The sequence below is a fragment of the Chrysemys picta genome, chromosome 3 (genome assembly GCF_011386835.1).
Source record: "Chrysemys picta bellii isolate R12L10 chromosome 3, ASM1138683v2, whole genome shotgun sequence".
In the NCBI taxonomy this organism is placed as follows: domain Eukaryota; kingdom Metazoa; phylum Chordata; order Testudines; family Emydidae; genus Chrysemys; species Chrysemys picta.
The window spans coordinates 205,716,325-205,737,960 of NC_088793.1; the positions used below are offsets into that span (position 1 = coordinate 205,716,325).

General features: G+C 42.1%; 1 protein-coding gene across 6 annotated transcripts in view; it reads left to right on the top strand.

The window, feature by feature from the left end:
• Positions 1-21,636, top strand: part of MAP4K3 (mitogen-activated protein kinase kinase kinase kinase 3) — a 126,249-nt gene that overhangs the window by 57,077 nt on the left and 47,536 nt on the right. For 3 of the 6 annotated variants that reach the window (XM_005311264.5, XM_065589852.1, XM_042846491.2), the window contains 5 exons: positions 236-294; positions 2,517-2,579; positions 15,249-15,307; positions 16,628-16,666; positions 16,939-16,992. In XM_005311264.5, coding sequence (XP_005311321.1) covers positions 236-294; positions 2,517-2,579; positions 15,249-15,307; positions 16,628-16,666; positions 16,939-16,992 — 274 coding nt within the window. The remainder of the gene's footprint in view (positions 1-235; positions 295-2,516; positions 2,580-15,248; positions 15,308-16,627; positions 16,667-16,938; positions 16,993-21,636) is intronic. The other 3 variants (XM_005311265.5, XM_065589853.1, XM_065589854.1) reach the window with 1 other exon arrangement.

Below are 21,636 nucleotides of genomic sequence, written 5' to 3' on the forward strand. Positions count from 1 at the left end.
CCTTACATATCTCTGAACAGAAGCAAGGATGGGCAACCCCCAGAGCTTGCTGCTTTCTAAAGGGCTCTGAGCTCATGGCACTAAGGGCATGTGTGTGTCAGAAATACACATCAATGGAAGTATAATATGCGCATAAAACTGAATTATGCTTCGTTAGTGGCCAACGGCTACTAGAAACTGAATCCTTTCTTACAGTAAGCGAACCAGATATTGACTTTATTTTTTTCCTCTATAGTTGGTCAAATAAAGTTTAATCCTCCATTAAGGAAGGAGACAGAGCCACATCATGAGTTTGTGAGTAACATGTTGCATGGGTTTTATGCCTCAGATTTTACATCCTGCAAATGAGAAAAAAGCTTGACTTGTGACATAGTCCCTTCTCTCTCCCCCCAAGCAATTTTATCAACGAGCTCCTCGCCCTGGAATTCAGGTTCTTAGGAAGGGAGCGTGCCTGGAGCTGCACTTCTTTGGCATAAGAGCCTTGCAAGAGCAGAGCTGGCACACTTCTCTTGCAGTGCACTACAAGAGCTCCTCCTTCCTTCCCTCCCTTGACCCTTTCCTCTGGTAAAGAGCCAGCTGGCTTTGGAGATGTGAGTTGGTGTGCACACTCTCTCTTCCACAGCAGCTGGCTTGGGCAGGCGGACTGCAGCCTGTAGTATCCCAACGGGACAGAGAGGAGTAGCTTATCTAACACAAACAAGAATTTATGCAACAACTTCAGAGAAATTATATACCCATTTACGTAGCTGCATAATCACATTACTTATTGCTATGCTGATTAGAGCATTATATATATCTATAATTAAACATATGGGAAAAACAGAGGATCAGCAATTCTAAAACTGGCAAGAAAAATATATGTTAAGAGCGAGTCTTACCAAAATCACCTTACAATGTCAGTACTCGTATTCCCTTTCTCTATAGTGTGCTTCACTGTAATAAACATTGTGGAAACTATTCTGATTAGCACAATCTTTAGTTCTACACGCCTTTAAATATTTTCTCACTTTTGTGTTGTTCTTTTTGTTCTTTGAGAAGTTCTTGAATATGTGGCATGACAATTGCAAAATAGGTTTTAATGAAGAAAATGGAGCTTAAAATTGAAAAAGCAGCCCTTTTTAGATTGTACATTTTGTTTTAAAATTCCTGTGACTGGGTGTATGTCCCCGTCACCCAGCTGGACAGCTTTACAGGACAACAGTGTTTTTGAGGGGAAAGCTTTCTTCTGGGGCTTAAGGCACAGCCATAAGGAGCGTTTCTTTGGCAGATGTTCTTGGAAGGGAGGAGTTGAAGTTTGCACCACATTGAGTTGAAACACACAGAAGTATTGCCCTTTTGAATCTTAGTTGTCTCTCTGGCTGCAAGAAAGGATTAATTCCGCTGATAGGGAAAACCAACACAAAAAGTTCCCTTGCCAGAAGGGAGAACCAGAACTTTGTTCTGACTCTGTCAAAAAGACAGACAACCACTACCTAAGCCCCTGTGTTTATCTCCCTGCCCATGGGGAGGAGCTAGAACTGTTCATTTGGATATTTCTGAGGAGGGAAAGGGAGTGCTTAATTGCCTGCCTAGTATTGGGAAGCATGAAGGGGCTGTACTTTGCTCTTAAGATAAAGGGATTTCTTTATTTAGGACATCTTAAGATATTTTTCCTTTAAAAGTTTTTCAGCACCTTATTCCTGAGGGCATGGCAGCAGCTTTCCTATAATACCCTACAAAATTATTTGAGCTCATGTTCAGTCTGACCGAAGGTGAAGAAAAAATGCATACCAGTGAAACAAAACCATTATTTTGATATTTATGAGGTTACTTTGAACTACATAGAAACGTAACGGTAATCTGGAAAAAAACATTTACACTTAAGTAGTTCCAATACTTTACAGGTACCTGCTTTTATTAAATTAAATATGAATGGCTTTAATGGCTGATTCATTAATATACTGCAAAGTGGAAAAGCCAGGTTGATTCTTGGAAGCTAGAGAATGGTTCCTTGTTAGAGGATGAGAGGATTGTGGAAGTGGTGTCAGACTCAAAGATTGAGGAAAGGAGTATTGTATCATTAAATTTAGATCATTCTGGTCAATTGAAGTCCGAGTACTAACTGGCTGCAAAAGAAGTCCTGTTCATTCTAAGATACGTTTTGATGAAAGGTCTTGTAGGAAGAGAGATTGAGGGTAGAAGTTTGCAATAATCTCCAGTATTCTAACAGGTGACAAAAAATCCTGGAATGGGAGGGATTGAGAGATGGGAAAAAATTGATAATTGCTAATTTCAATTTATTAAGGTAGTTCTTTGGCTCGTTCTGCTTTTTTGCTGTTAAGTAATGTTTAAACTTTATACTAAATTAATTATGATGTAATATGAAATGTAAGTTTTGTCAGAAGCTGTTTAATATGGTTTAAGTTTTCATTTGCATTAACAAAATTGTGTTGGCAAGACAATTTCCCTTTGTGTATATCTGGCTTTCAGTCTCAAAGTAAATAACCTGAGTTTCTTGGTCTCTGTCTAATGAACAGCCCAACAGTAACGATTTTTTGGACAGTTCAGAAGAAATATACTACACTGCAAGATCTAACCTGGTATATTTCACCTTCTGATTTTCTTTCTCAATCTTGGTTTTGTTTTTATTTTTGTTTTTCAAAGCTAAAGTTTTGTTCAATTGCTGTACTTGCTTTGCCTCTGTAGAACAGTTTTTCAGGCTAAGGGTTAAGTTGTATGAATATTTCTAATGAATGGAAGGAAAATATATATAAAGTAGGTCAGTATTATGCATTAACTGTAATGTCTTGAACTTTTTTCACTATGTCTAGGAGATATTTCTTAGCATTTTTTGTTTGGCAGTTCCTTTAAACATCCATTTGAAAGATTAGAAAATGTGTGTGTTTTTAATGTTTTTATATCCAAAATGTAATTACAGTATAGAGGGAATACAAACATTAACGTGCATACTGTCAAAACCATGAACATTCAAAGAGCTAGGTCAGAAATGTGATTGTCTCGGCATTTGGTACTGCCCTACTCTACCTGTTCTCTTTTCCAACCCTTCTCTGCTTTAGCAATGCAGTGTGAAAATCAAGCCTGCAAGCTTTACTCTGTTCTGCTCCTGGGTCTTCAAATGGCCAGAGACCCCTGTATCTGTTGTTGGTGATGGTTGCTAGTTATGTGTAAAGTAGTCAGAGCACCGTTTCATTTCTTCAGACTCTGTACTAAGTGGAACATGCTGTGCTACCAACTAAACTCAAGTCTTCTTTTGGTTTGTAAACTGAACGTTTCATGTGGAAGTCCATTGAGGAATAATAAATATGGAACAAAACAATGGCGTTTTACGTCAGCTTCTCAGAAACTGTATCTGCCAATAGATAGCTACTGATAGCTTAAGCTGTACCGACTGTTTTGGAGGCAGTCCTGTGTCGATTTTCTCCTTAACACACACAAATGTCCTTTAACAACTTTCTTGGGACTACAGCTCCAGTTTCTCTGCCTCCAGCAGCATTGTCCTGCACTTCAGCTCTGCTTTTCTTTCAGCTACTGACTCTTCATTTTCTCACTTTTTTCCTGCCACTTTCAGCTCTGCTGCATGCAGATGGTTCCTGCTGTCCTCATGAGATCTTCCAGCAGATCTTTCCATGGTCATTCCCAAAGGGACTCCTGCAGCCCCTCATAGATTGGCATAAGCCCATTACAGTAGCTGCTCCATGTGTTGCCCTCTAGCCCACTGAGTGTAACCTGGCCTAAGATGCCATCTAAGATGCACTTACGGAATGTATCCTGACCAGACCTCTCCTTTGGCATCTCCTCTGCCCCATGGTTTTAAACTTAAGACAATAGTGATTGCTACAATGAAGAAAGAAGGAAATAATGTTAGTTTTAAATAGGAGGGGGTTTTCTAGGCTGTGAACACTTTCCAGACCTCTCCACTTCATCTGCATCAGGCACTCTCCATTCTGCAATTCCACAGGCTCATTGTGAAACAGAGAGAAGTGCTCTGACTCAGTCACAGGATCCCAGTCACTTTGAGATTTGGTTTTGTTTGTTTTCTCACCTACCAAGGTTGTTCATCTGGAAAGCCCAGAAACCGAAGGAAGTTTTTCTCTCGTCTTCTGTACGAGACCATGCTAATCACGCTCTCCCTCCTCTAGATCTGTTAGTCACAGCTGCAGACACTGTTCACTGGACAGTATATGGTTTCTTCAAGCCTTCATGAAGTGGGATTGAGTAGTCCTCTCATCAAGAGGCTTTGACTTCTCATTTCACTTGGGTTCGGAAATTGTTCCACTGTGGAACATATACCTGATGAGGGACAAGCCTTTGGCAAACCCATGAATCTTCAGGATCATAACCAAAACAAGCGTCAGAGGTTGGAGAGTCTCTATGGGGCATATAGATAATGACAGGGACTATAGTCCAAGTTGGAATTTCAGGTCACCATCAAACTCTGCGGCACTCTGGTCACTGGATCTAACCATTCAGCAGCCTCTTCCCCCATCACTACACAGATTATATATAAGAAGTTTGACATTTGAACTGTGGCCACTGGTAAAAATGGACAGGGGGGAAATTAAACCTGTCTCTGACACTGCCATCTGGATCCTCTGGGAGATAGAAAAGGTTCAGTGGTTGACTTCTTAGCTATATCTAGGCTAGGTCTATACTACCCGCCTGAATCGGCGGGTAGAAATCGACCTTTCGGGGATCGATTTATCGCGTCCCGTTGGGACGCGACAATCGATCCCCGAATCGGCGCTCTTACTCCACCAGCGGAGGTGGTAGTAAGCGCCGCCGACAGAAAGCCGCAGAAGTCGATTTTGCCGCCGTCCTCACAACGGGGTAAGTCGGCTGCGATATGTCGAATTCAGCTACGCTATTCACGTAGCTGAATTTGCGTATCTTAAATAGACTCCCCCCTGTAGTGTATATGTATCCCTAGGGAAATTTCAGCACCCAGAAAGACTGATTAGCAGATCCACCATCATTCATGGCAGATGCCAAACTAACAAGAGGGTGCTATTGTAGTGCCTTCCACAAAGAGACATGTTTGCTTCACATCTAAACAAACTTTCGTTCTGTCTTGATCTAGGCACCCCATTGGGGACCTTGATCACCCCATTGAGAGGGTGGATGCGCTTTCTTCAACTGGTCAACCCCTAAACACATGCCTTTTCTGCCAAAAAAAAAAAAAAATGCATATGTATTTGCCAAAAGGCCAAAGTCATCCTCATCCCCTGTCACTGTCCCATAAGGCCTTGTTTCCCTAGTTTGTATTCAGCCTGTCCATATCAGAACCATGGCAACTCCCTCAAACAAGGAATTTTCTCCATCAGGATCCAATTTTACCCCTGGACCCAGACAGCATGTGTGTAGCAGCTTGAGATCTACCTTTTAAAAAATTATTAGTGATTTTTGGGTGCTTCAGTTCTGGGTGCCCATCAAGACACATGATTGTCAGAAAGCGAGCGTACTTAGCACATTTTGAAAATCGGGTCCATCGTATGTGTTTCAAATTGGGCACCCAAATTCACTAGTCATTTTAGAAACTTCAGGCCTGGATGTTAAAATAATTCTTCAATCCTTTGGCTTCTCTTCCCATCTGATTGATGTTTTGCTTACATCCAAGGAGGACTCTACAAATCAGGCATATTGGAGCAATTGGCTGTTTCTTTAGTGGGTGCTATACCAGAAGTGTCCCTCCCCTTGAGGCACACCTCTCCTTCCTTTTGGAGTTTTTGTTAGAGGACTGAGTTACAACACCCTTGAATGTCACATACCAACTCTCAGATCCTGACTAAACAATGACAACCTCATCCTGCATTCTCCCATCACTTGACTTTTTCCAGTGTGCTAAATGCTGTCAACCGCCAGTCAGAGCCAGTTAGCAGAATGGAACCTTAATTTCATTCTGAATGCTCTCAACAAATCTCCTTTCAAGCCTCTGGCAAAAGCTGCCTTCCATTATCTTTCTATTAAACCGATGTTCCTCATTGCTACCACCTTTGTTCAAAGAATTAATGAGTAGGGAGATCTCTTGTGTAAAGAACTCTTCCTCCTGTTTTTCACAGATAAGCAGTTCTTAGAACTGTTCCCACATCATTATTTAGGAAATTTCCTTCCCTTCCGTCTGAACACATCCTGCCCAAAGGAAATGAATTAGTATTCCCTAGATATTAGAGCTGTAAAATATTGCCCAAATGGAACAACTTTTTTTCATAATGCCAAGATCCTTTGTTTTGTATGTGGTCCATCCTACTTTTTTGGAACCGGTTTCAAATTCCACATTTCCCCATAAGTCATAGCAGCTATTAAGGGATCCTGTATTCATTTCCAAAAGGCTCCCCATACAGGAATAAGTGCACTCACTACTTATTGTGGGCAGAGAAGGGACTGTCCATCATGTCAGGAAATCGCCACCCTGGGTTTCTCTCCATGCCTCCCTTAACACTGTAAGGGAATGCAGAGTCCCCTAAGAGTGCAGCTTTTGGTCACTGGATCCCGGAGAATGCGCTAAGCTAGTACCCTTCCTAATTATTAGGGGTTTTCTGATATATAGTTTGCTTGTTTCTGTTTGGAGGTTAGTATTCTTGTATTGGTCACTGTACCGTTATGACACTTTGGGGTTTACCAAGGGGTACAGGGTGAATCACTACTGCCTCCTTACAGCGCGAGGGAGCCTTGTCTGTGCTCCCTGGGGGAAACTCGCCCAAAACTACAGGTTGCTGCCTGCTGGCAACACAAGCATCCCACTCCAGGCTCTGCAAGTCCCGCTCTTTCACTCCGCAGGCTAGCAATTTGAATATCCCAGCCCTTATGTCATATAGAGAGACCAGTGTACAGTTTAAATTCCCCCATTCCTTTTCTTTCATTATAAATCAACAAGACTCTTCCCCCTAGAATAGCCACAATTTTTGTTTACATTACATTTCAAAAGTGAATTGGGAGGGGAGGTTCTTGAGATTGAACATTGATTGAAATATGAACATTATTCTTAAGATCCAATGGAATTAAGTAGGATGGGGGACTGAGTCCAAGGGATTTTTCTTTCTCGGCCAAAGAGAGTTAGATTTCTGAGACAGCCAATTCTGTTTCTGGCAGACCATTTAAAATATTGAATCCAGTAGCCAGTCACTGCAGAGGGATTACAATAGCTAATCAGAATGGATATATTTCTCTTCATTGTATGGGTTCTAAATAACAATAGTGATTGTGCCCCTCAGACAACCACAGACAGTGCAAGAAAACGCAGAACAAGGGGGGAGGGAAAACTGCGGATATGCAACAATAATTTACAAAATTCCTGCATGCTTATTAGCTAAGACTGTTTTATTTGGATGTTTACTAAAATCCCAGAAGACTTAATTCTCTTTTTTTGTAAAACTACCAACATTATCTAAAAAGTTGAACACATTTTTAATAAAATAAGGACAAAGGAATTTGGTGTATGACTTAAGTGTTATTCAGTAAGCATTCTCCTTTATGGGTGAATGAAATGCTAAGAATCATTAGTCATCCCTTCCACTGGGAGACTGGAAAAATGGTGATACTATATTAATGGAAGATGTACACGATCATATGATTAACCATCTTTGAACAACTAAGGTACATTTGTATTGTCAACTGATCAGGAGTTACCCTATCAGCAGCTAGTAGCATTTAATATCGAAGTGTTATACACCTCTACCCCGATATAACGCAACCCGATATAACACAAATTTGGATATAACGCGGTAAAGCAGTGCTCCAGAGGGGCGAGGCTATGCACTCCGGCGGATCAAAGCAAGTTCAATATAATACGGTTTCACCTATAACGCGGTAAGCTTTTTTTGGCTCCCGAGGACAGCGTTATTTCGGGGTAGAGGTGTACTTCCAAATTTTATTACTGACCACTTGATTACAGTTTCAGGAATAGCAACTGCAATATCCAGTTATCAATTATTAGTTCACTGTGCATATTCAAAGACACCTGTTGAAAAACGATGAAAAGTAAATGGGAAAGTGAATTTCAAGTACAGCTCAAGCCTACACAATAAATTTGTTCCAAATTAAGAGTATAAAACTACCAGAAAAGCAAAGCCACAATTATAGCTCATGCATGATGAGATACTTCATGACATAAAATAAAAGTTGTTTTATCCGGTACTTCATGAACCGAAAAGCTCTATAAACCGGCATTTCTGATCTTCATTGAAATTCTGGTCTATAGTGCTGTTGGTACGGGGCTGGCAGGGGGTTGGGGAGCGGGAGGTGGTGTGGAGCACGTGCTCTGGGAGGGAGTTTGGGTGCGGGAGGGGCCTTGGGGTGCTGGATCCGGGGACTGCTCACCTCGGGCAGCTCCCCGCAAACTGCTTCTAGGCGGAGATGCGACAGGCGGCTCCACACGCTGCCCCCGTCCTGAGTGCTAGCAACGCAGCTCCCATTGGCTGGGAACCGCGGCCAATGGGAGCTGCGGGGGCAGCGGCTACAATCGGAGGCAGCGCACAGAGCTGCCCGCCACGCCTCCGCTTAGGAGCAGCTGAGACGGGTCGCTGCTTGTGGGGAGCTGCCCGAGATCGGCGGCCCCCTGATCTGGCACCCCAAGTCCCTTCCCGCACCCAAACTCCCTCCCAGAGCCCTAATTTAGGATAAAAAGATTTTCCCCTGGAATGCATGATTCATTCTCCTGCATGACTTTTCTTTAATATTATCCATTACACTGAGATTTTGTACGTTGCCGTCCACACCCTTATGTTGTGCAAAGTGGTGGGTTTTTTGCCCAAGTAGAATTCTAGTTATAAACAATACCAGCAATTCAAGACCAGTTTACTGTTAACTGACCTCTTAGAATAGAGTGTAATTTGGGACATTTTGTGGATCATATTAAGATAATTTAATATTTTTTCCATATTCAATTGATGATGATTGTATATCTTGCAATATTATTTTGAAAACATAGGGCTCAGTCAGATTTATTTAATTTAGTGTTTTATGTTCATGTGCTGCATATTAATTCCAGTCAACTGATATTACTACCTCCTGTGTGTGAGATAATGGTATAAATATAGATAGAGTGCAGTATATATGTGTGTATGTACACGTGTCTATTTGTCTGTATTTGTTCGTCAAATATGTAATTGAAAGTTTTATAAAACTTTCAAACTCAGCATTTGGATGGAGATGAGGATACAGTTTTTATCCAAATCTCAGTCTTTACAAACTCCCTTACTCCCCACTGATTGATTTTAGTGTACATAAGGAATTAATTTACCCAGCAATGAAGTGCATTTGGGTGAAATACAGTAATGTTTGAAAAGCAAACAGGAACACAATACAGCAGTTTAGAACAGGAAGTGAAGTACATAAATGCCCATTTGAAAACATAGTCTAGTAATACTGGCAGACAGCATGGTAGTAAACTGGATAAAAACAAAGGTTTTGTCCCTTTAAAATATATAAGCATAAGTAACACTGACAGATGTCATCTTTCATAAAAAAGTAATTGCAGGGCTTATAACCATCAGTGACAGATAAAGAATCTTTTACATTTTGTAGAGGTTTGCTTATTTTCTCTTATTAAATTTTCTGTCACTCCTGCAGAATGTACACTGTCATGTACTATAGAATGTGTAAATTAAAGTAGACAGACACTTTAGCTCTGTCCAGCATAGGATCTTCGCTTTCCATTTTTATAAGAATTTGTGTCTTACACTTTTGGAATTTATATCCAAAATGCTTTTCACTTAAGGTGGGAAATTTCTCTCACTCTAGATAGCTGTGTAGTGCCTAAAGGGAAGGTGTCACAATTCAGGGCAGTTGCCACCTGTATTTCCCTCTTGTGGTCCAGCAAGTACGCCCACTCTCAGGTTTCTGGCTCCCCAGCCATCATCTCTCTTGGATGGAGACTTGTGTTTCTCTCCATCCTGACCAGGGTATTTCCAGGCTGCACAGTTCCTTGCCTACACTGTGAATTCCCCAGCAAAACCTGACTGCCCGAGCAAGCCTGCTTTGCTTTTGCATGCAATTCGAAGGCTATAAACAGGGTAATTGCCACAGTAATAAGTTACTACACAGCTCTTTCTAAGCAAGTACATTTATTCTTAAGGTGAAAGCATTACAGAGAAAACATTAAAGCAATAAAAGAAGCTACATGCGTGCGGATACGCTTACCAGAGATCAGCCCACCTCCAACAAGGGCTCTGGTCGGTGAACAGTCCTGCATATCCCAGCAAGGGTTTTTTCTGTGGTTCAAAGTTGATGATAGCTGTGAGCGCAGAACAAGCACACCAAAGAAGTACTTCCTTATGTTAGTTTTAACGCTGCCTCCCTATAAATTTCATCGGGTGACCCCTGCTTTCTGTGTTACATGAAGGGGTGAGCAACACTTCCTCCACACAATTCATGATTCTATAGACCTCTATCATCTCCCCCCTTAGTCACGTCTTTTTCCTAAGATGAACAGTCCCAGTCTTTTTAATCTGTCTTCATATGAAAGCTGATAATTTTTGTTTCCCTTCTCTGTCCTTTTCCCTATTCTATCTTTGAGTTGGGGTGACTAGAACTGTGTACAGTATTCAAGGTGTGGGCTTACCATGGATTTACATAGTGGCATTATGATATTTTCTGTCTTATTATCTATCCCTTTCCTAATGGTTCGTAACATTCTGCTAGCTTTTTTGACTGCTGTTGCACAATAAGCGGATGTTTTCAGAGAACTATCCATGATAACTCCAAGATCTTTCTTGAGAGGTAACATCTAATTTAGACCCCATCATTTTGTATGTATAGTTGAGATTGTTTTCCAATGCGTATTACTTTTGCATTTATCAGAATTGAATTTCATCTGCCATTTTGTTGCCCAGTCCCCCTGTTTTGTGAGATCCCTTTGTAACTCTTCAGTCAGCTTTGGACTTAACTATCTTGGGTAGCTTTGTATCGTCTGCAAACTTTGCCACCTCACTGTTTACCCCTTTTTCCAGATCATATATGAGTATGTTGAATGGCAGTGGTCCTAGTTAACTCCTCGGAGGACTCTGCTATTTACCTCTCTTCACTGTGAAAACTTTATTTCTATCCTTTGTTTCATTTTAAGCAGTTACTGTTCCATGAGAGGGCCTTCCCTCTGATCCCATGACTCCTTATTTTGCTTAAAAGCCTTTGGTGCTGGACCTTGTCAAAGGCTTTCTGAAAGTCCAAGTACACTATATCGTACAAGTAGTATGTCCCTCCAGTGCAGGGACGCCAAAATGAGAGCTGCACTGACAGTGGAGAAGCGAGTGTCAATCACACTGTGGAAACGTACAATGCCAGATTGGTACCACTCAGTTGGAAATCAACGTGTAGTCAGGAAATTCACTGCATGGGCCCTTGTCATGTAAATTTGCAGGGCCATTAATCATCTCCTGCCAAACAGGACAGTGACTCTCGGCAATGTACCGGACATAGTGGGTGGATTTGCAGCAGTGGGGTTCCCAGACTGCGGTGGAGCAATAGACAGCACACACATCCCTATTTTGGCATCAAACCTACTTGCCACCAAGTGCATTGAGAGAAAAAGCTACCTTTCTATGGTGGTGCAATTGTTGGTGATCACTGGGGATGCTTCACCCACATCAACGTGGGCTGGTCAGGGAAGGTGCATGGCGCTAACATCTTTAAGAACACAGGACTTTTCAGAAAGCTGCAAGCAGGGACTTTCTTTCCAGACTGGCAGATTAGCTTTGGGAATGTTGAAACGACAGTAGGGATAAGTTACCCGTTGCTCCCCTGGCTTATGAAGCCATACACCGGCCATTTCAACAGCGCCGAGGAATGATTCAACTACCAGCCGAATGACCGTTGAATGTGCTTTTGGTCGATTTGAAGGGGCATAGTTTACTCACAGGATTGGACCTCCGTGTGAACAGAATCAAAATGGTTATAGCTGGCTGTTGTGTGCATCTCTACCTCTCTTGGTTGTACAACTACCTCTTCTAGGACGAGGAAATTAATGAAAAGTCGTGGTCTTGTGGGCAGGAGGCATCCCTGTAATGGAAAATTTATGTACACACTTAACTGAGATTTCTTCCCCTGAATTGGGCTCGCCTGTGCTCAACTGCTTGGACTGTGGTGGAATCAAAAACAGATCTTGGCTTGCTGCACAGCTGGGTCCCCCAGTCACCAGTCCCCCATCCTCCTCCTCCCCCTCGCTGTTCCCGGTAGAGGCCTGTGACTTGGACTCTTCGGAGGTATCTTCAGTATTGTGCAGGGTGGTGGTGGGGTCTCTGCTGAGGATGGCAGGCAGCTCATCTTAAAAGCAGCAGTCTATGGCTTAGCACTAATCGATTGTTGGCTTTCTGGTATGCCTGGTACAGCTCCTTAGCTTTCATGCAGCACTGTTACTGGGCTCTGTAGTACCTCTTCTCCTGAATCCCCTGAGCAATCTGCTCGTAGGTGTCCAAGTTTCTACAGCTGGTCCATAGCAATGCTTGCACAGCCTCTTCTCCCTACAGGTCCAGGAGAATCAATGTCTCTTGTCGGAGCACATCTGGAGCGCGTAGCCAGCATGCTCAGTTGGACAGTTGCACTCAACAGTGGAGAGCTGCTTGGTGTGCTCGCCAAACCAGGCAATCAGGAAAAGAAATTCCAAAATTTGCAGGGCTTTAAAAGGGAGGGAGGACTCTTGGTTTACGTGACCTCTTGGCAGTGGAGTTCACAGTGGTAACCAAAGTGGTCAGTGTGGCGCATTTTGGGACAGCTGCTGGAGAGTTGTTAGGGTTGACATAGGTAACAGTGTCTACATGCACGCTGTATTGACCTCCGTACATTGACCTTGGCTTATGGCCGCTTGGGGAGGGGGTATTACTGTGTTGGCGTAACAGGACACTTACGGTGGGAGACAAATTTAAGTGTAGACGCATGCACAACTAAGTTAAGAACATAGGAATGGCCATACTGGGTCAGACCAAAGGTCCATCCAGCCCAGTATCCTGTCTTCCGACAGTGGCCAATGTCAGGTGCCCCAGAGGGAATGAACAGAACAGGGAATCATCAGGTTGATGCAAGGCAGCTTATGTCAACATAACTTTGTAGTATAGACTAGGCCTTAGAGTCTCTCCTGTTCTCTCAGTGACCCCCCCCCCCCTCTTGGGCCCAGGCAGCCTGGGAGAGGAAGGTGTCTGGTTTGAATGTAAAGGGGACAAAAGGGGGACTGGTAGAGAGAAAGGTGTAGCTTGGGACTGTAGGATTGGGGAGAGAAACTGTGACTGTCACTGGGATTGGGAGGACTGGGAGGCATGAGGAGGGTGTGCAGATCTGGAAAGAACTTGGGTGTCGGGGAGAATTGGAACTGGTTGGTCGAAGAGAATGGGACAAGGAATTGAGGGGTGGGGAGACTAAGACGGGATGAGAAGTCTGAGAAGATAGAGACTAGTACTAGAAGTCTGGGGTCAGATGAGCTGGGAACTGGGACTGGGCTGGGCACAGAGACTGGGCGTGTGGAGAGAGAGACTGGGAGTTGTGAGGACACTGGGACTTGGACATTGAGCCTGGAGGAGAAGATTAGGACTGGCTGGGCTGGGAGACTGGGATGAGAAGCCTGAGGAGTGGAGTAAGCATTTCTTCTTTGTCAGGATGTCCTTCATATGGGAGAGTGAGAGGCTCAGGCTATGGAGCGCCCCTTCATTGTGGGGTGGTTGCCTATTTAATCTGTCTGTACTAGTCTCATCACTGTGTTACCAGGATATCTGCTGGTGATGGACTGGATATTTCTGGAATGGGGTACACTTGAGAGAGTTTTGTTCTATACAAGCTGCTAAGTGGTGTCTAAAAATTTTAACATCTTAAAACATCACTCATTTCCCAGTATAGGTGAACCCCAAGTGGTTAGGGGAAGGAGTTTGTGTACACACTTCTCCAATCCTGACCTGGCCGAGGAGAGACAAACATCCCATAGCTTTAATAGTCTTCTCTTGGGACATGCTAGTATGGTGATTTTTTAAAGTGAACTCTGCCTATTCCCATTAATGAGATAAGCATGCCTTCTGGTACATGAGCTCAGAATTTGTGAGAGCAGTGTCTCCTGGGGTTCCTTGCCACCTCATGCTTAGTCTTAAGGTTACCTAGCACTTCGTAATTTGTAAGTGCTTGATTTTGCAACTTTAATGTTTGGTTAATGTAGTATTTTGAATTTCATAACCAAAAAATTTACATGTAAAATAAATAAGCATATAGTAGTTGTCCTTAAAATATTTGTTGCCTTTATAACTAAAACAAACAAAATATTTGCAGGATTCCCTATATAGTATTTATTTGGATAGTGCCAATTGTATACTACAGACATTACAAGATCTCTGCCCTGAAGAACTGACAATATAAATATATACAATTAAAATGAACACAGAGATTGGGTGGCTTCAACAAAAAGTAGTGTGACTAATTGAAGGTTAACACACCATTTGCTAGTTCCACAAGTTTGATGTTTTCGTAGTTTGGGGTTTTTTGAGTCATCAGTATTTCCCTGAGGAGGGGACTGTGGTTGAATGGCTTTATGAAAGAAGTGTGTTTTATGGAGGAATTTGAGGAGATGTGAGGCATGGCAGAGTTGGGGCATGGAAGGGACCCAGGCTTAAGAGGCCTATGAATGAGAGCCTAGAGCAGGGGTAGGCAACCTATGGCACACGTGCCGAAGGCGGCACGTGAGCTGATTTTCAGTGGCACTCACACTGCCTGGTTCCTGGCCACCGGTCCGGAGGGGGCTCTGCATTTTAATTTAATTTTAAATGAAGCTTCTTAAACATTGCTGGAGGGATAGCCCAGTGGTTTGAGCATTGGCCTGCTAAACCCAGGGTTGTGAGTTCAATCCTTGAGGGGGCCACTTAGGGATCTGGGGCAAAAATCACTACTTGGTCCTGCTAGTGAAGGCAGGGGGCTGGACTCGATGACCCTGCGGGGTCCCTTCCAGTTCTATGAGATAGGTATATCTCCATAATTTAATTTAATTTTAAAAACCTTATTTACTTTACATACAACAATAGTTTAGTTATATATTATAGAGTTATAGAAAGAGCCCTTCTAAAAACGTTAAAATGTATTACTGGCACGCAAAACCTTAAATTAGAGTGAATAAATGAAGACTCGACGCACCACTTCTGAAAGGTTGTCCACCCCTGGTCTAGAGCCAAGAGTGGCAGTAGGACAGAATTAGTTGTGTGGCTTGGGTACAGTGAAGAGGGTGAGGCAAGCATGTGATGTGTTTTTAACTCTCTTGTCTTTCCATCTTAAAGCTTTTTCTCTTATATTTATAGGATCTGCAGCTAGAATATGGTCATGGTCCCCAGAGTGGCTGCTTCTTAGGTGCAAATAAGTGAGTAAAAGAGGACATTTTTCCTTGGTTTTTAAAATTTAATGGAGACAAATTCATTGTTTAAATTTAAAACCGCAGGTAATGTAGTAGTAAAATGTAATTTGATGTTTATGCAGTAAAACGTGATAAACCTTTGGTTATTTATAGTCGTGCAGTTTTTAAACTATTGACTTCTACAATAATAATCACTCCAGCTGATATAGAGAGAACAGTTCTCAGCATATTGAGGTGTACTCTCAAGATATTGAGACTGTCATCCCCATCACCTCTAGAATGTCATTATCCGTTTCATACATCAGAGTCTGTTTAGTGACAAACTTTCTCTTACAGCAAGATATTGCCCTTCTGCCCAAGTCATCTGGCCAGTTATGGGGATGTACTTACACGTGTTTGTTTAAAAAAAAAAAAAAAAGACAAAAGAACTTAAAACATTTACACATCTATAGAGAACTTGTTATTCATTACAGTTTTGTCATTAAGTTCCTTAGAGGTTAAATTTTACGTTGTGAGTTTTGATGTAGTTATCCAGATACACGCACTGTATGAAATGAGATAATAGTCATTGATTCTCTCCAGCCTCGGATACTTCAGGTGATTTTATATTTAAAATGACACGGTCTGTACAAGTCAAACTCTTGACATGTAGCTTTATAATAGAGAAGTTCGATGAAAGTATAGGCATTGCATTTCCTTCACTCTGTAGATCTTTTTTATTTTTCAGTAGGGAATAATATTGACATTTTCAGGAATCCTCCTTTCTGTAAAAATCCTGCTGCCCTTTTGTTGCATGCATGTAAGCAGATGTTTGCATGACAGCCAGCATGTGATGGGCTGTTTCATAGATTGGCTTAGAAGTTGTAATTTTTTAGCATGTTGATATCTGCATTTTGAGGGGAAAAACATAGTACTATGAAAGATGTGAATTTTAAGATAATAAAATTGGGACTAGTGGTCTCCTGATAGTTTAACCTTTTTGTCACTTTCACTTTTTATGATAACATACTATTTCATCTTAAGTATCATGGTTTCAGTTTAAACAGGTAAATATTGAAATAAGCCAAAGTAGCCCTAGTTTGCAGTCCAGAGGTGATGGCCAGGTACAGTAATTAGGAGTACGCTAATATATGTAGATAAACACTGTTTAATAGTATCATGTAACTATATTGAAACAATGAAATTATTCTTCAGCAAAAAAATCGGTGTATCTTATTAGAATAGAGTAGCTTATTTTGAATTGAGAACTTTTATTCATGTCTTCTTTTCCAAGTGCTTTCTTCAGTTTGTGTTCAGTTATTTATTGTATTCTTATTAATTTTGAAGGAGTCTCCTAAAATCAGTTGAAGAAGAACTGCATCAGCGGTAACTTCTTTATTTTTCTCTTGTGTGTTTCAAAGTGTTTTTACATGTTACAATCTACTAATGCTCATTTGAAGATATGGGAGAGGTCTCATTTGTCTGGGCTGAATTTGTGCTTTAAAGAATAATGAAAAAGAAAATAAAAATACAAAGCAACATCATAATGTTCTGTATAGAAGGTGCCCTTGAGGTATTGCATACCAGAATTCTTTCATAGTAGCTAGAGTCATTTTAATGAAGGGCACTCAGCCATGGTACCTTGTTCATTTCCTTAGGGGACATGTGGCACATTTAGAAGATGATGATGATGCAGACGATGATGCTAAACAGTAAGTCATTTTTTATTTTGATGTATCTGCTCTCTGATTCAGGGGTCGCTGAAAATTTTATTTTGTTTGAATTGTATTCTGAATGTGAGAACACCTTGATATTTTTTTTTTCCTTCTGATATATTTGTAAAGTAGCAAAATCATAGTAATCTCTGTTTGGATCACATCACTGGTGTTTTGCTTTATTCTGCTGATTGATTTGCATTAATGGTGAAATAATAATTTAATGTTCAGCTCTTTTTGTACAGCTCTTTCACAGTATCTTTTAATTATTTTCTTTAATTTATTATAATTAAATCAACATAAGAACAGCCATATTGGGTCAGACTAATGGTCCACCTACCCCAGTGTCCTCTCTTCTGATTGTGGCCAGTGCCAGATGTTTCAGAGGGCATGAACAAAACAGAGCAGTTATCGCATGATCCACCCCATCATCTCTTCCCAGCTTCTGGAAGTCAGAGGCTTAGGATGCTCGGAGCATGGGGTTGCATCCCTGATGATCTTGGCTAACAGCAATTGATGGACCTATCCTCCATGAATTTATCTACAGTAAAAGCTCTTTTATCTGGCACTTCACCAACCGGCAAGCTCTATAAACCAGCGTTTCTGCACTGGTTTACAGTGTAGTTGGTGTGAGGCCGGCAGGGGTCTGGGGCATGGGAGGGGCTGTGGCATGCGCTCTGGGAGGGAGTTTGGGTCTGGGAGGGGGCTTGGGGCAGGGAGTTGGGGCATGGGAGGGGCTCGGTGTGTTGGATGGGGGGGAGCGCTCACTTCTGGCTGCTCCTCGCAAGCAGCTCCCCCCCCTGCTGTTGCTGGCGGAGGCGCGGCCAGGCAGCTCTGCAGGCACACTGCTTCTATCCCCGCTCCCCGAGCGCTGACTCCGCGGCGCTCAGCCCATTGGCCGGGAACTGCAGCCAATGGGAGCTGCAGGGGGCAGCGCCTGCAGACAGAGGCAGTGTGCCTGCTTGCAGAGCTGCCTGGCTGCCCCACTGCCAGGAGCAGCAGGGACGGGGAGCCGCTGGAGGTGGGCACCCAGCATCCCAAGCTCCTTTCCATGCCCCTGCCCCAAGCCCCCTCCCGGACCCAACCCCCCTCCTCCCCCAGAGCCCGTGCCCTGCAATCCCGCCCATGTCCCTGCTGCCCCACACCCCCCCTCTGCACTCCAAACCCCTCCCTCTGAGTTAACTGGCATTTTTAATTTACTGGCACTCCCCATTCCTCCAGCATGCCGGTTAAAAAAGCTTTTACTGTGCTTCTTTTTTGAACCCAGTTATAGTTCTGGCCTTCTCATCATCCCCTGGCAACAAGTTCTATAGTTGACTGTGCGTTGTATGAAGTAGTACTTCCTTTTGTCTGATAATTTCATTGGGTGACCTCTGGTTCTTGTGTTATGGAAGGGGTTAAATAATACTTTCTTATTCACTTCCTCCACGGCATTCATGATTTTATATAACTCTGTCATATCCCCTCTTAGTCGTCTCTTTATCCAAGCTGAATATTCTGTCTTTTTAATCTAGCCTCAGATGGAAGCTGTTCCATCCCCCAGTCATTTTTGTTGCCCTTCCATGTACCTTTTCAATTTCTAATATCTTTCGAGATGGAGCAACCAGACCTGCACACAGTATTCAAGGTGTGGGCATACCATGGATTTATATAGCAGCATTATGATATTTTCTGTCTTAATATCCCTTTCCTAATGATTCCTAATATTCTGTTTGCTTTTTTGACTGCCACTGCACATTGAGCAGATGTTTTCAGAGAACTATCCACAATGACTCCCAAGATCTCTTTCTTGAGTGGTAACAGCTAATTCAGACCCCATCATTTTGTGTATATATAGTTGGGATGATGTTTTCCTCTGTTAATTACTTTGTTAATTACTACATTTAATTTCATCTCACATTTTGTCACCCAGTTTTGTGAAATCCCTTTGTAACTCTTCGCAGTCTGCTTTGGACTTAACTATCTTGAGTAATTTTGTATAATCTGTAAATTTTGCCACCTCGCTAAAATTCTGATCTGGAAAAAGGGCTATACTGAGCTAATGAAATCATCTGTTGCAACAGAAACCCTGGTGTATTATTATTTACAACATTAAAAACATCATACTGGAAAGTTCTAATTCATATTAAATTTCAGTGGAACAAATACTATGACTATTCTAAATCTAAGTTTAACTATGGTAGAGGCAGAGGAGAACTGAAAAGGAATTATATTAAAATGTGAAACCTGTATGTATGAAAAGACCACCTTCTTAAAACAAATCCATCGTTTGCCTGAGATAGGAAAGAAGACTGTTTTTGATTCACTTTTACTTTCCTGCTAATGGATGATCTTCAAAGACCTGTTGCGTTATATTAGAAACCTGTGAACTGTTAGTCGAGTTTATTAACATTCTCATAGAGAAACTAAATATATTTTAATGAATCTTCTCATTTTAGCTGTTCCACTGCTATTATGACCATTTTATCAAGGAAAGTATTTTAACAATGTATACGCTTGTCACCCCTGTATTCAATGAGAAGGGCAGCCATCAGCGAAGAGGGACAAGTTTTTACAAATGATGTGCTTTACTGATTGACTAATATTGGGACATGGGGTGGTGACAGGAAGTAGGGTGCTTGATATGACACAACACTAACCTTTGGATTGTTTTTCTATGAATTATTTGGGGGGAAGGTTCCAAAGGTGAGATGGAGACAAAAGTGCTGACATTGATACTTACATTTGTGGTACATGATTTCAGAGGCAGGTGATATCACATTAAAGATGCAGTTATTTAATTATTAGTTACCTTTTCAAAATGGCGGCATATATGCTATTTGAGATGTGATGCATGTAGAAAAGTTCTTAATCGTTTTTCCTCTAAGAAGAATTTTCTAGGTTTTAAAAAACAAAACAAACAAAAAAAACCACATAACTTAATGCAGGGGTGTGTTTGTTTGTTTGTTTTTTTGGTTTGTTTTTTTTGATCTTCAAAGATAAGATTGGATAGAACTTACTCTTGGTTTGCTCAAAGCTGTGTGTACAAATGGGATAGCTCAGGCCACTTACGCAGTGGAATGTAAGTGTCCCCATAGCACTCCATTCCACCAATTCCATTCTGATTGCACTTGATGAAGAAGCTGTGTTGGATAGCTGCAATGCTGTCGTCTGTGCTGCAACCAGCTCGGCTTGATGCCTCTTCTAATGCTCAGTTCGTGTCTCTTGTTAAGTTTTGTTTAACATTTTTTCCTCCTCATCTCCGTCTGTCTGTAGTCAACACCACCTACTTAAAGTCTCAGGACTTGACTCTCTTGCCTCCTGCTTTCCTGAAGCACTTTGCACTGGCTGCTTTGCTTGATACTCTAGGGGTTCTTACTCCTAGCTCCTGCTCCGTCAGAACTTTCACATCACTGTCTTCATGTGGCTCTTGTGTTTCTATGGTTTGTTTCTTTATTCTTTCAGGATACGTAAGAAAGAGCCCAGTAGTTTCAAGAGATATTTTGAGTTCAGTCTGACCATGTTCCCTATGGACAGACCCATCTGGTGTGTTCTCTGCCTCCAAAAGGACCATGATTTGCTCACAGACTTCACCACAAACAGTCAGGTCCTAGAGAGAGAACCAGAAGGTCCGTATTGGCTTTCTCTGAAACTTTCTATAAGTCTGGCAAGAAGCCTTGAAGGCTTCAACCTTGAGTGAGCCACAGTCCAGTCCCAACGGGTCAGTCTTCTACTTGTTCTTTTGGCGACTTGAAAAGCAACAGTAAAGGCTGACATCCAAGTCTGTCATGCACTCTCTGGCTTTTGGTGACTTGGATGAATCAAGGCTGTCCCTCCAGAGAAGGATCTTGAAGGGCACTGGTTCACTAGATGTTCCATGGTTTGGATGTCTTCTCCACATTCATGGCTGTCATCTGGTCACTAAAGCTCCGCATCAGTCCTTCTGATATCAGCTTGATGGAATGAGTCCAAAGCCCCGCCTCAGTACAGGTGAGGCATTCAGCTGAAGCCCTGGTGTGTCTCTCTCTAGAGCACATTGAGGGCTCAGCACTTCTGTTATTTCACACACATTCCACAAGACCAAGTCATTGTTGAAGAGTTCACTTGACATGCAACCATCTTTGCCCTCCATTCCTGGAAGCAACCGAAGTGTCAACCTACCCCAGCCACATTCAAGTTTATGTAATCCACAATCCTGAAGATAGGAAAGATTCATAGGTCTTATATCTTGAGTGCCTGGATACTCTGGTGAATAATGTCTTCATATCACATTGACTGTGTTGAAGTTTTTTGCATCAACTCAAGTACATCAAAGCTGTGTCCCAATGCTGATGCTGCCTGGACCCCTCAAGGCTGTAGGAGCTCTGTATGCACTGATATCCAGGAACCATACCCCCCATGCCTTTAGTTCTGATACTTTGTATTAGCCATGCTGTTGATTCCACTGACACAATCCAGGCCAGTAGCCTCTGTGCAACCAGTGTTGATAGATAAAAGGTGTTGATTAGCTATCTCCCAGCAATGACACAGCATCCTGTGATGTCAGCCTGAGATGCAGAGAAGAATGTAAAGGAAAATTTTCAAGATTTTAACTTTGATATATGATAGAGGATTTGAGTGAGGGTAAATGAGAGAGAAGATAGTTAGCTACTTTCATTGTTA